This window comes from Bison bison, unplaced genomic scaffold, assembly GCF_000754665.1.
Source record: "Bison bison bison isolate TAMUID 2011002044 unplaced genomic scaffold, Bison_UMD1.0 scf7180017864270, whole genome shotgun sequence".
Taxonomy (NCBI): domain Eukaryota; kingdom Metazoa; phylum Chordata; class Mammalia; order Artiodactyla; family Bovidae; genus Bison; species Bison bison.
In genome coordinates, this window is record NW_011494842.1 from 9,226,446 (window position 1) to 9,241,620 (window position 15,175).

The 15,175-nt window shown below is 43.4% G+C and overlaps 1 protein-coding gene across 1 annotated transcript in view; it reads right to left on the bottom strand.

Moving 5' to 3' along the window:
* Positions 1–298: 298 nt before the first annotated feature.
* TMEM217 (transmembrane protein 217) overlaps positions 299–15,175 on the bottom strand; it is a 23,187-nt gene continuing 8,310 nt past the window's right edge. The window contains exon 2 of the mRNA XM_010848682.1: positions 299–1,374. Within this exon, the coding sequence (XP_010846984.1) occupies positions 785–1,363 (579 nt within the window). The 5' untranslated portion in view covers positions 1,364–1,374 and the 3' untranslated portion in view covers positions 299–784. The remainder of the gene's footprint in view (positions 1,375–15,175) is intronic.

The following is a 15,175-nucleotide window of genomic DNA, read 5'->3' on the forward strand; positions in this document are numbered from 1 at the left end:
GTTTGTTGATATGTGATCATGTGTAATCTTATACCATCTTATGTGGTTGGCTAATCAATTCATAAACATAAACATGATTTAATCTCTCCCACTAAACTGCAAAATCCTCAAGGTCAGGAATTATATCCTATACTTTTTTGTATCCTCCTGCAGTGGAGAAATACACAGTGTGTCCTGCACAGTGACCGACAGAAGAGTTTAACAAATAGCCTTTGATTAATCACAAGTGCATTTGTGCTCCTTGACAGTTTTTATTGGGGGAGAGGATGGAAGGGTCAAGACAGAAAATAAAGTATGATTTCTCTCTATTTTTATTCTTTTACTTATCTGGAATATAGTATAGATGACACAGGGAGAAAAAGCAGCAAAAAACCACCTCAAGACCCCAATGATATATTTTTTGCTACAACAATCTGAGATATAAATACAGGTTTGCCTATTCTAGGGTTACATCAGAGAGCTGTGAGTTGAAGGCTGATGAAGACACACTAAGATGAAAGGATTGCCAGACAGCAATTCAGCTTCATTTCATCCCTGCCTGTCTTCATTTTGACCAATAAGGTGGTACTGACAGGAAAAGGAAAGAGGAAGTCAAGGAGAACTTGATAAATAACAATGTCCTCTAATTAAACATCCTCTATGAGCAAGGTATTCCAGAGGCGATGGTAATCCGTTTTCTCACTGTATCTCTCCCAAAAGGGTGGCAGTAGAGTTTCTGCTTGCTGAAAAGTGAATGAGATGGAAAATGAACTACCATGAGACCCTACCGTGGAACAGGGCCATGTTACTCACTGTAGCGGCGGGAAAAGTTGATTATCTTGGATTTCCGAGGCAGGAAGTCTCCATTGCTGGTAGAAATACGTCTGTTGTAGGAGATGATATTGCCCTGGCTTTTATTTTTGTAGATCATGTAGGCGTAAGTGATGACAAAGAACATCCAGAAAGAGTGCATGCATATACGGGACACCAGACCAAACCAGCGCATGACTCTGACCTCCGCAGCGGAAGAATTGTCATTGGTGAGGCACTGTACCACAATGTTTACAGTTTCGTAGAAAAAGATCCAGACGATGTAGATCAGCAGGCCCCTGTGCATGTGGGCGTACACCGAGTATAGGAGCAAGCAGCTGACGAGGATGGTGATGAAAGATAGGAGGAAGACGATAGTCAGGCTCCAGCAGATGATGAACACTTTTATCAGGATACTTGTGTTCTTGATCTGTGACATTTGCTCAGTGCAATTGTTTCTCCTCAAGTACTTCTGTTCGAAGATGAGGTACAAGTCCACGGCCGTGATGGTAAAGACCCCTGACAACAGGGAGCCCATTTTGGCGGTCATGCCACACCAGTGCTGCTGTTTCATGCTGAGACTTCCTGTGAAGACAGACAATAGCAGGGCCGGGGATAATTCTGATTCCTGCCAATGTGGTAAATTACCCAGGGCTTCTGCCTCCTTCCCCCAATTCAACTGGAGAAACAATAGAGAGAAATGTGGGCAACCAGGCAGTAACAGCTTAGAGAAGACAGAAGGCTGTTTAAAAGTATTTGGGAGTTTGAGTGGGGAGGAAGGAAGAGGCAGTCCCAGGCTGGTGGCAGTGAGCAGGTAAATGGAGGAGTGGTCCTCAACCCTGGCTTCCCATTATAATCATTGACAGTCCCCACCCCACACCAGCTAGAACATTCTCTGGGTATGACCCAGATATCAGTATTTTTAAAAACTTCCTAGTGATTTTCATCTGTAGCCAGAATTGGAAAATACTGAATAAGAAAGAAAGAAAGAAAGAATCAGGAGGGTTCAGGAGGGGAACACATGTATACCTGTGGCGGATTCATTTTGATATTTGGCAAAACTAATACAATTATGTAAAGTTTAAAAATAAAATAAAATTTAAAAAAAAAAAAAAAGAAAGAAAGAATCACGTCCAACTCTTTGCAACCCCATGGACTGTACCTGACCAGGCTCCTCCATCCATGGGATTTTCCAGACAAGAATACTGGAGTGGGTTGCCATTTCCTTCTCCAGGGGATCTTCCCGATCCTGGGATCAAATCCGGGTCTCCCGCACTGCAGGCAGACTCTTTACCATCTGAGCCACCAGGGAAGCCTAAAATACTGAATAAAGAAAGTGAAATTGTGCTCTTTCTCTCTTCCGGTTTTGCCCTGGGTTATCATTGCTGCCCCTGAAGGGGAAAATTGGTGCATTGTCCAGACCTTCTGTGCAGGTATCTCAGGAGAAAAGTCAGGGTAGCAGCACAACAGGCTTGCTGGGTGAGTGGATGAAAACAATAGGTTTTGAGTAATCACTCCTCCACTATGTATCAAAACTTGAGGAATACAATGAAAGGTGTACTTTAAGGGAAATTTAAAACCTTAAAATAGAATAGCCTTATCATGGAAAAAGAAAAGACAATAATGAGCTAAGCATTCAACTCAGGGAGTTAGGGGGAAAAAAATCCAACCAATGATAAGAATAAAAAAGATAGGAGGAAGAAAGCAAATAAAGGAACAGAAATCAATAAAAAGAAAGAAAAGATAAAGTAGAAGGACTTCTGATTGCTAAGGTTAGTGGAGCCAACTTGCTGATTAAAAAAAAACAACCCTAAAAATTGCTGGATCAAATAGTTTTTAAATATTCTTAAAAGTACAGAAGTGCTGACAAGATAGGAAGTAGGAGACAAAAGATTATAGGACTTCAGGAACTGGGACAGGTAAGCAAGCATGAAAGTCAAATTTGCTCTGAGGGTATTTGTCTATCTGTGTGTGCGTGCTTAGTTGCTTCAGTCCTGTCCGACTCTTTGTGATCCCAGGCTTCTCTGTCCATGGAATTCTCCAGACAAGAATACTGGAGTGGGTTTTTATGCCCTCCTCCAGGGATCTTCCCCACCCAGGCATCAAACCCACATCTCTTAAGTCTCATGCATTGGTAGGCAGGTTCTTTACCACTAGCGCCACTTGGGAAGCCCCTTTGCCAATCTGGGCAAACTTGAATTTCATTATGAGAACTCTGCATGGTGACGTGGGATGAAATTAAAGCTCAGGGTCCACCAAGGTGGGGAGTCTATTAGAAGGCCTTCCCGATATTAGTCATGGCCCCAAAGGGTTATGATTACAATAAAGGGGAATCAGAAGTAAACTTGCCCCCATCTTCTCCCAGGAGACTCCAAGGAAAGTTAACTTAGTACTAACTGAACATTTCAGGAGAAAATGCTCCTTGAGACACTGTCATGTAACTAACTTTTTACAGATTTGTAGCCCAAATTACGTGAAGTACTTAAAAAAAACTTTTAAGTAATAAATCTAGTTTAAACTAGTCCTAGGACTTCACTGGTGGTCCAGTGGTTAAGAATTCGCCTGCCAATGCAGGGCATGCAGTTTCAGTCCCTGGTCTGGTAAGATCCCACGTGCGGCAGGGCAACTGAGCCCTGCACCACGGCTACTGAGCCAGGGCTCTATGAACCACAAGCACTGAAGCCTGCGTGTCCCAGAGCCCGTGCTCTGCAACAAGAGAAGCCACTGCAATGAGAAGGCCCCTCTCGCCACAACTAGAGAAAGCCCGTTCACAGCAACGAAGACCCAGCGCAGCCAAAAATAAAATAAAAAATAAAGCAGTCCTAAACTGGAAGTGTCGCTAAGTGCCTGGGAGAAACGAGCTCACATCCTCTCGGGAGGGATACATCTTTGTGCTGGTCCTTAAAGAATTACCTTAGTAATTCTCCAGGGACAATGACTAGTACATAGTGAAAAATACCTGAGCGTATAAGGAACGAGGCACTGGGAGAACCAGCAGGAGCAACAGAACTACAAAAATACCACATTATGAAACAAGCATGGTTAGGACATTTTCTGAAATTATTTAATTATTTAAATGTTTAAATTTTATCTGTGGTAAAATACACATAACATAAAACTCACCAGCTTACCCATTTTAAAGTATAAGCTGTTGTTTAGTGGCCAAATCATGTCTGACTCTTTTGATTCCACGGACTGTAGCCTGCCAGGCTTCTCTGTCTATGGGATTTCCCAGGCACGAATATTGTTATTTCTGCTTAGCTTCTCCATTTACTGCATACTTATCCTTGCCAGGCCTTGGCTTCCACATCTGTTTTGTTTTTGTTTTTTTTTGACTTGCTGCACAACTTGTGGGATCTTAGTTCCCCAACTACAGGGATGGAACCCGTACCCCCCGCAATAGAAGCATGGAGTCCTAACCACTGGACCACCAGGGAATCCCCTCCACATTTTCTTTTTCTTCAGCTGTGGCACACAGCCTGTAGGATCCTAGTTCCCTAACCAGGGATTGAACCCATGCCCCCTGCAATGGGAGCTCAGAGTCTCACCTACTGGATCACCAAAGGAAGTCCCCACATCTTTAAAATTGGGTATACTGGTTACTTTTTTCTCTTTCTGTAATTTTACTAGTTATTACAACAAATTATGGGCTGCCCTGGTGGCTCAGCGGTAGAGAACCTGCCTGCCAATGCAGGAGATGAGGGTTGGACCCCTAGATTGGAAAGGTCCCCTGGAGAAGGAAATGGCAACCCACTCTGGTATCATTGTCTGGGAAATACCATGGACAGAGGAGCCTGGTGGGCTACAGTCCATGGGGTTGCCAAAGCGTTGGACACGACTCAGCAACCAAACAACAACACCATAACAAATTACTCCAAAACTTAGTAGCATAAGACACATAAGACAGCTATTTATTATGCACGTGGATTCTGTCATGGAGGACTCTGGAGGTTAGCTTAACACTGTACATGATGAGGAATTTGGACGGGACACATCCAGGAGATCTTGTCACCACTCATGAATTTGGGGGACCTCTCTTTGAAGACCCATTCATGTACATGTCTGGCGATTACTGCCAGCTGTCAGTTGGGGGTCTCTCTGTGTGGATGCATTTGGGTTTCTTCACCTCTTGCTGACTGGCTTCTCCAGAGTGCATGTCCCCAGAAGAGTGAACTAGGGGCAGCTGTATCACCTTGTTTCAGCTTGGCCTTGGAAGTTGCACAGGGTTGCTTCTACTGGACTCTGTTCTTTTCTCTTTTTTTGAAGTATAGTTAATTTACAATGTTGTGTTAGTTTCTGGTGTACAGCAAAGTGATTCAGTTATGTGTGTGTGTGTGTATACATTCTCTTTCATATTCTTTTCCATTTTGGTTTATTACAGGATATTGAATAGAGTTCCCTCTGCTATACAGTAGGACCTTGCTTATCCATCCTATATAGAATAGTTTATACTGCTCATCCCAAACTCTCAATCCCACTCTCCTCCTCGGCAACCACAAATCTGTTCTCTATGTTCCTGAGTCTGTTTCTGTTTTGTGGCTAGGGTCATTTGTGTCATATTTTAGATTCTACATGTAAGTGATATCAAATGGTATTGTCTTTCTCTGTCTGATAATCTCTAGGTCTATTCATGTAGCTGCAAATGGCATCATTTCATTCTTTTTTATGGCTGAATAGTATTCCATTATATATATATGATATGCATGCATATATCATATGTATATATATATATCACATTTTCCTTAGTCAACTGTTGATGGGCATTTAGGTTGTTTCCATGTCTTGGCTATTGTAAATAATGCTGTACTTTATTCTTGTGAATCACCAAGGCTGGGCCATTTTCAGAGGGAGGGGAAATGGATTCTACCTTTTGCATCAGGAGTGTTAGGGAATTTTCTGAGGTGCAGGGGATTCTTGTTATCTCAGTGGTCAAAATCCAAACTTCCACATTTGCCAGGCTGACCAGGGAAGGAAAAGTGATCATAACAAAGAAATATTCACCAATGAACTGATGTTCCCCTTTTTCCCTTATCACCACAACATTCCTCTAGGCTGAAACTAAGGGCTCTATGTGTGCACCAAGCCCATCAAATCAAGTCTTTATTGTTCAGCCTCTCTCTGAGAGCCCAATGTAAATAACTGATGACACAAAGCAAATAATTTGCAAAGCATCATTTCGAGTCTTGCAAGATCTCACGCAGCGATTAAAAATGACGAAGAAAACTGCTCAAATTACATGAAGCCTTTAGCAATCCTGGATATGATAGTCCAGTGGATAACCAGAAAAGGAAAAAAATCACTAAGAACATAATAGGTACTCCAGTAAAGAACTGTTTGAAGATGAATAAATTGCTACATATTCACACGATGGCATGTTAAGCAGTCATCAAAATGAATTACTGTAGCAACACAGAACAATTGGAATGAATCTTAGTAATGTAATAGCAAATGAAAAAAGTACCAAAAGAAGATATACAGTTAAAAGCAACTATAGGTATGTTATACACACACATACACAATTTTTGGACTCTATATGCGATAAAACTACAAAACTATATAAGGAAAATGAAGGAATGATGAACTTAGGATTCTAAATGACCATCACCTCAGGCCAGGGTAGGAAGTGAAATGGGTTGGGGAGATCATATAGTCAGATCTGATTTACTGACAAGATCCTAATTTTACTTTGGGTAGAGGATTTGAGGGTAAATGTTACTTTACTAAAAATAACTAATATTTTTAAAGTAAATAAAGGAGTTTTGCATGGATCAGTTAGGGCTATGTCATGCACCAAAGATTATGATAAGTCTAACCGTGAGCATATGAAGTATGATAAAAAAAACACTAAATAAAACAAGGATAATAACAGTGTTTACCTCATAAGGTTGCTGTGAGGCTTAAACGAATTAATATATTTAAAACATTCAGAACAGTGCTTGGAACGTGGTAAGCATTGTACTATGTAAGAGTTTTTGCTATTGTCATTTTTGCTTTATGCCAAGGGGTAACTACTATTTATTATCTATGTAAAACTACTATTTATTATCTATGTAAAACTACTGTTTATTAAGTTGTGTTGCAGAAGATATCATCAGCTTCCTTCCCAATACCCATTTCCTCTTCTTTGCTAACAGAAGTCTATTTTAGGTCAACTAAAGCTTGGACTCTGTCAACCTTGGCCCCAATTCTATGCTGAATTCTCCTCTGCTCAAGCCCTCTTATGAATATGCATGTACCTCCGAGCTTAAAACTTCCCCAATCCGCTGTTCAGGGAGACATTGCTTTGGAAAAGATCCCCATTGTTCTTATTTGCTGCCAGTAATAATAAATCCTTCCTTCTCCCTATCTTTGGCTTGGTTGTGTCTATTGGCGCCTACCAAGAAGTAAACCCAGTTTTTAGGTAACACTATCTCTACATTTTCTTTCTTCTTAGCTTGAATGTGATATGATGCCTAGAACCTCAGCAGCTATTTTGTTACCATGAGGCAACAGGCATAGGGACAAAAGCAAATATGCTAAGGATGTCAGCATTGAGAGAGCATCTTTTTGTATTTTATTGATTACTTCTAAAGCTGAATATTTTTATAGATATCAATATGTGATTTAAAAATCTCTGTCTAGGAACTTCCCTGGTGGCTCAGTGGATAAGAATCTACCTGCCAACCCAGGGGACATGGGTTCAATCCCTGGCCCAGGAAGATTCCACATGCCACGGAGCAATTAAGGCTGTGCTCCACAATTACTGAGCCCAAATTCTAGAGCCTGTGAGCCACAGATACTGAAGCCCTTGCACCTAGAGCCTGGGCTCTGCATCAAGAGAAACGTTTGCATTGAGAAGCCTGTGCATGACAATGAAGAGTAGCCCCTCCTCGCCAAAACTGGAGAAAGCCCTTGCAAAGCAACAAAGACCCAGTGCAGCCAAAAATAAATAAATAAACAAAAAATACAAAAAATCTACATCTAAATAAGTCTAAAACTATCTTCCCTGGCAGTCCATTAGTTAAGACTCTGCATTCCCAATATAGGGGGCATGGGTTTGATCCCTGGTCAAGGAACTAAGACCTTTCATGCAGGTCTTTGGTGCAGCCAAAATAAATAAAAGATAAACAAGTCTAGAATCATTTTGATAAGTAGAAAATAAAAAATACAAAGTGGCAAGAAAGCATGAAGGCATAATTTAATTAATAGTATTTTTCTGTCAGTGATATCTGAAATATTAATGCATCTTGCATTTGATAGTATCTTAGACTTACACAATCATGGTAAGAACTTTAGTTCTTAGTTGGGGAATCTTAGTTCTTAGTTCCCAATTAGGGATTGAACGTTTACCCTTAGCAGTGAAAGCACAGAGTCCTAACCACTGGGCAGCCAAGGAATTCCCTCAATATTTTTAGTTCTTTTCACAATTCGACTTGTGGTTCCAACAGAGGATGTTGCTACCAGCTCCCATCAGCTGGATCTCTGGCATTATTGAGTTGAGGCAGGGAAATAACTAATAGCAATGAGCACATTATAAAGTGGACTTCCCTGGCAGTCCAGTGGCTAAGACTCTGTGCTCCCAATGCAGGGGGCCCAGGTTTCATCCCTGGCCGGGGAACTAGATCCCACATGCTGCAACTAGGACCCAGTGCAGCCAAATAAATAAAAAAGAAAAAGAAGAGCCCAAGTCACCAACGTCAGTTAAAAGGTTTTGTTTTGTTTTTGATGTGAACCATTAAAAAATATATTTGTTTATTTATTTAGCTGCATCAGATCTTAGCTGCGGCATCTGGAATCTTCGTTGTGTCTTTCAGGGTCCTTCACTGAGACACACGGCCCCAAGAGTTGTGGTGTTCAGGCTCAGCTGCTCCGAAGCACGTGGGATCCTAGCTCCCCGACCAGGGACTGAACCTGAGTCCCCAGCACTGCAAGGATCACCAGGAAGTCCCGGCGGACCATTTTTTTAAAAGTCTTTATTGAACTTGTTACAATAATGCTTCTGTTTTAGGTTTTGGTTTTTTTGGCATGAGTCATTGGGATCTTAGCTCTCTGACCAGGGCCCAAATCTGCACACTCTGTATAGGAAGGGAAGTCCCAGACAGATAGGTAGATAGATAGATAGGATAATTGTAAAAATACTAGATATAAGCAAAACACCAAATGCTTGTTACAAATTCACTCTCCCACCAAAAGTAAATGTACATCCCTGGTTTAGAACATATGTGTCATAATTTTTTTTTTTTGGTTGGCCGTGCCATGCGGCTTGTGGGATCTTAGTTCCCCAATCAGGGATTGGGGAACCTTTACCCTTATCAGTGAAAGTGCAGAGTCCTAACCACTGGCAGCCAAGGAATTCCTTCAAGAAATTTTTTTTTTTAACACCTCAGTAAAAATGCCTACACCTTATGTGGGGTTTAAAACAGGGGCTGGTGGGTTCAAGTCTCTGTTCTGTGGGCTGTACAAGGCAGCCGCCCACAGCCCCATGATGGCCGTGGGTAAGAGCTTGGCCCCCGTTTCTGGCACCAGGTTCCACCTCTGGATTCTGAGGCGTCCCTGAGGGCCAGAGGAGCTCTGGTCACAATGGAGGTTGGATTTCCTCCTAGCCTGGCAGTATCAGGCCAATTTAATTGGATTTTTAAAAAATGAAAATAGATAATTCGCATATATAGGAGCTTGAGTTCTTTGAGATACATCTTATACATTCTCTTGAAAAGAAATCTATCAACTTAAAGAAAAAAAAAGAACTGCTGAGATAATTTATGAACCCTTCTCACTCCCTCTCCTTTGGCTTTGTATATAAACCACAGGAGGAATTTGTACCATAATCGGACACTCTAGTGCAAGAAAGCAGTTTTATTATTATTATTTTTAAATTATTTACTTGCTTATTTTTGGCTATGCTGGATCTTCATTGCTGTGTGGGCTTTTCTCTAGTCGCGCCAAGCAGGGGCTACTCTCCAGTTGCAGAGCACAGGCTTCTGATTGTGGTGGCTTCTTTTGTTGCGGACGGGCTCTAGGGCTCACAGGCTCAGCAGTTGTCGTTCCCAGGCCCTAGAGCACAGGCTCAATATTTGTGGCACACAGGCTTAGCTGATCTGCAGCATGTGGGATCCTCCTGGACCAGGGATCGAACTCATGTCTCTTGCATTGGCAGGCAAATTCTTTACCACTGAACCACCAGGGAAGCCCCCTCTTCTATCTTTTATTTTTTAAAAAATTATATAAAATCGGACTCAGTCGTCTTCCTCAAGGAGTTAGGGGAAAATTCTAACTCCAAGTGTTTTTCTCTCTCCCCTTGATGGAGTCACATTGAATTCCCAGGTTCACCCAATTCTAGAATCTCATGGAAGGGCTCTGGACTTCAGGCTGTGCGGTCAGTCATGTGAGAGTGTGAGAGGCTGGATGCCCTAGCCTCAGTGCTCCCACTGCTCATAGCCCCAAAGGCTGTGGCTCACAACTCAGTCCCCAGCCTGGGGTCCACGCAGCCAACCCATCAATCATCCTGTTGCTACGGGGTCAAACACGGGTCCCAGGGCGGGCAGAACTAGGCACTTCTCCATTCCCCGAGGGTAGGGAAACCCCATTCACAGTAGGAGTCGGAAGTGATTCCCTGCTCGCTCATCTTTTCAGATCTATACCCCGACCCACCCACATAATCAAGATCTTTGCCTTTGAGAGCCTAGATTTTCCAAAACAAAAGTATTTTAACTCTCTAATAGGGGAAGAGATGGGCAGTCCTCTTAAACCTACAAAAGGAAGATGCCTGTCATGCTTGTGGTAAATCAGTCAACAAACAGGAAACCAGTCCCAGCTATGAATGAGGCGATTCGGACAATAAATCACACTGCTGCTTACAAAGTCCTTACCATCTGACTCCAATCCAATTTTCCAGGAACATCTCTGTGCATTCCTTCCTGTGTATATAATACTCTCATTTCCTCCAATGTCTTTCCTCCCCTTCTCCACCTGGCTCTCTCATACTCATCTCTCAAGGTCATGTGAATCCTCAAGAAGGTGCCAGGGCTCTAGTTTGGCATTTGTGATTCTCTTGACCTTTCTTTTGTGGTAAGAAGTCTCACATCAGTACCACAAGCAGGAGAGCGCCAAACTCTCCTCTGCATTTGTCTCTTTCCTAGGAAGGAAACCACTTCCCAGAACCCCCCAGCAGCCTTCTTTTCCTGGCTCACTGGCCAGAGCTGGGTCACATGGTCACCCAACACTGCAGGGGAGGCTGTGGAAATCAGTTTCTGACAAGCTCAGTAGGATTGCCATAACTGGTTAAGAGATATCATGATTCATGCCAACTGGGAACACAGTTGCTCAACCTTTCCAAAAACAATGAATCCCCTTCCCAAGGAAGGAGGAAGGAAATGGCTAATAAAGTCAACCACAGAGATCCTGTTACATTAATTATCCCTTTTTCCTCATTGACATGGGAAGAACTATTATTATTTGTTTTCCCCTTCTTCCACAGAAGCAGGAATTTACACACGGTTGGCCAGAATAAGGTTTGCCTTTCCTGGCCTTCCTGGCAGCTGAGTGTGGCCATATGACCAATTCCTGAGAATAGGCTGAAAGGGGGAGAAATGAATGGGACCAGCTTCCCTGGTGGCTCAGGGGTGAAGAATCCGCCTGCAATGCAGGAGACACAGGTTTGATCCCTGGGTCAGCAAGATCCGCTGGAGGAGGGCATGGCAACCCAGGATTCTTGCCTGGAGAATCCCACAGACAGAGGAGCCTGGAGGGCTACGGTCCACTGAGTGGTGAAGAGTCAAACATAACTAAGCATGCACACACCACGTATTAAGGAGAAAATCTTTCCTTTCCCTCTTCCCAACAGCTGAAATGTGGATGGAGTAGGGAGAGTAGAGGGTGACCTTGGGCCAACTGGACAAGGACATAATAAACACAGAAGGATCTAGGCCTCTGAAGATTCACAGAGCAGGGCTGCCACTCTTACTCAGGCTCCTACGTGACCAAGGGAAACTATAAACTTCTATCATGGTGATGTGTATGTGTGCACACGTGCACACTCAGTTGTGTCCAACTCTTTGCAACCCCATGGACTGTAGCCTGTCAGGCTCCTCTGTCCATGGAATTCTGCAGGCAAGAATATTGGAGTGGGTAACCATGCCCTCCTCCAGGGGATCTTCCCAACCCAGGGGATGAACCCTTGTCTCTTGCGTCTCCTTCATTGGCAGGTAGGTTCTTTACCAGCTGAGCCACCAGGGAAGCCCTCTGTCATGGTTAAAGCACTGTTAATTTTGCACCCAAACTCATGTCCTAACAAACACAACTGCCTCCAATCCTTTGCCTGTAAGCATGCCAAAGTCTCTTCCAGCTCAAACAATCTCTCCTTTGACCCTGTGTTTCTCTCTCATTTACATTCAGTCTTGGTGTCAGGGCAAGCAACAAATACTGGCTCTTGAGGCTGATTTAAGCAGAAAAGTCATAGCTCATAGATGTGTGCAAAGGGTCAGTTATTTATTGCCACAACAATGCTACATAAATAACCATAAAACCTCAGCGGCATGTTAACAATGAACAATACTTAGTTCACAAGTCTGTGGGGTTCAGCTTCTCTGGGGCTGGGCTGAGCTGGGCTGATTTCAGCTGGACTTACTTGACATCTGGGGTCAACTGTTGGTTGACTAGACAGTTTTGTTGATTTTGGCTGAGTTCATTCATATGCCTGAGGGTCAACTGGCTGTTGGCTGACTTAGGATGGCCTCAGCTGGGATAACTCAGAGAGACTTGGCCTAGGTCCATGTGATTCTCATCATCCAACAGGCTAGCCTAGACATGTTGCAATGGCAGAGGCCAGCAGTGAGAGTGCTACAGACCGAATGCTTTTGTCCTCCCCAAATTCATATGTTGAAAACCTAATGCCCATTGAGATGGTATTAGATGGTAAGGCCTTTGGGAATTGATTAGGTCAGGAGGGTGGAGCCTTCCTGAATGAATAAGTAGCAGAGAGATCCCTTGCTCCTTCCTCTGTGTGAGGACATGGCAAGAAGTTGGCAGTTTGCAACCCAGAAGACAGCCTTTGCCAAAACCAGGCCATGCTGGCACTCTGATCTTAGACTGCCAGCCTCCAGAAATGTGAGAAATAAATATCTCTTGTTTACAAGCCACTCAGTCTGGAGAATTTTGCTATATAATCGCACACAGACTAAGACAGAGAGCAAGTGCAGCCACATGAATGTCTTCTGAGCTTCTGCTTGTATGCCTGCATGCATGCTAAGTCACTTCAGTCGAGTTCGACTCTTTGCAACCCTATGGACTATAGCCCACCAGGCTCCACTGTCCATGGGAATCTTCAAGCAAAAATACTGGAGTGGATTGCCATTTCCTCCTGCAGGGGATCTTACCGACCCCGGAACTGAACCCAAGTCTCTTACGTCTCCTGCACTGGCCTGCAGGTTCTTTACCACTAGTGCCACATGGGAAGCCCTCTGCTTCTTTAATGCTTGCTAAAATCCCTTGATCACAGCAAGTCACAAGACTCAGTCAAGAGTTAGAATAAGAAGGTCCCACAAGATAACACAGATACAGGGAAAGGTGAAGAATTGGGGCATTGACACCATCATCTATCACACCACATTCGGAGGTTTTGCTTACAGGATGGCAGCCAATATCATGCCACAGAGCTGGGCCACTGAAGACTCTGCTGCTGCCAGTGATGAGCATCTGATGCTGAAGTTACACTGAGAGGCCTTCTGGCACAAGACTCTAGGTATTGCCCCTGCCAGAGCTTTTCCCTTTAGTTGGGTGTTGCTGTCACAACTGGTACTGCTCACCAAGAATGAATTCTCTTGTTCTCGTTTTCCTTTGCATCATAAGCTCCTGATGATTCAAAGTACACTTTGGGAAAATTTCATCAGCAGAGCCTATGACATGTGCACTTGACTTAGTTCACAAGAAAGGATGGGAAAGTAAGTAGCTGCCATTTTACTGGTAGGTGGGCTCTGCTTCCCACAAGGTTTCATAGAGTGAAAAATTCTCCATACATGGGAAAGGCGTTTATATTATAGGCATCTAAAGAACTACAACAGAACAGCAATGATGGCAGGGAGGAAGAGGAGGAAACTAGCCTCTCAATCTCCTCACAGCTAAGCTGTTTTTCATTTGTTTGTTTGTTTTTGCCATACTGCATTGCTTATGGGACCTTAGTTTCTCAACTAGGGACTGAACAAAGTCCCTAGCACTGAGAGTGCTGAGCCCTAACCAGGGGACTGCCAAGGAATTCCCCACAGTTAAGCTTCTTGAAAGGGTACTCCTAGCTCTCTTTCCCCTGCTACTTTTTTTCCATTTCATTCTGTACTAATCAGTTATAGTCACCCTAATGATGCAAAATCCAGTGGTTTACAACTACAAGCATCTATTTTTCTCACTATGCTTCAGGCTGCAGGTCGACCTGGAACAGTTAAATACTCACTGGTAGTAACATGGGTCAGATCAGATCAGTCACTCAGTCGTGTCCGACTCTTTGTGACCCCATGAATCGCAGCACGCCAGGCCTCCCTGTCCATCACCAACTCCTGGAGTTCACTCAGACTCACGTCCATCGAGTCAGTGATGCTATCCAGCCATCTCATCCTCTGTCATCCCCTTCTCCTCTTGCCCCCAATCCCTCCCAGCATCAGAGTCTTTTCCAATGAGTCAACTCTTTGCATGAGGTGGCCAAAGTACTGGAGTTTCAGCTTCAGCATCATTCCCTCCAAAGAAATCCCAGGGCTGATCTCCTTCAGAATGGACTGGTTGGATCTCCTTGCAGTCCAAGGGACTCTCAAGAGTCTTCTCCAACACCACAGTTCAAAAGCATCAATTCTTCGGCACTCAGCCTTCTTCACAGTCCAATTCTCATATCCATACATGACCACAGGAAAAACCATAGCCTTGACTAGATGAACCTTTGTTGCCAAAGTAATGTCTCTGCTTTTCAATATGCTATCTAGGTTGGTCATAACTTTTCTTCCAGGGAGTAAGCGTCTTTTAATTTCATGGCTGCAGTCACCATCTGTAGTGATTTTGGAGCCCAGAAAAATAAAGTCTGACACTGTTTCCCCATCTATTTCCCATGAAGTGATGGGACCAGATGCCATGATCTTCGTTTTCTGAATGTTGAGCTTTAAGCCAACTTTTTCACTCTCTACTTTCACTTTCATCAAGAGGCTTTTTAGTTCCTCTTCACTTTCTGCCATAAGGGTGGTGTCATCTGCATATCTGAGGTTATTGATATTTCTCCCGGCAATCTTGATTCCAGTTTGTGTTTCTTCCAGTCCAGCGTTTCTCATGATGTACTCTGCATATAAGTTAAATAAGCAGGGTGACAATATACAGCCTTGACGAACTCCTTTTCCTATTTGGAACCAGTCTGTTGTTCCATGTCCAGTTCTAACTGTTG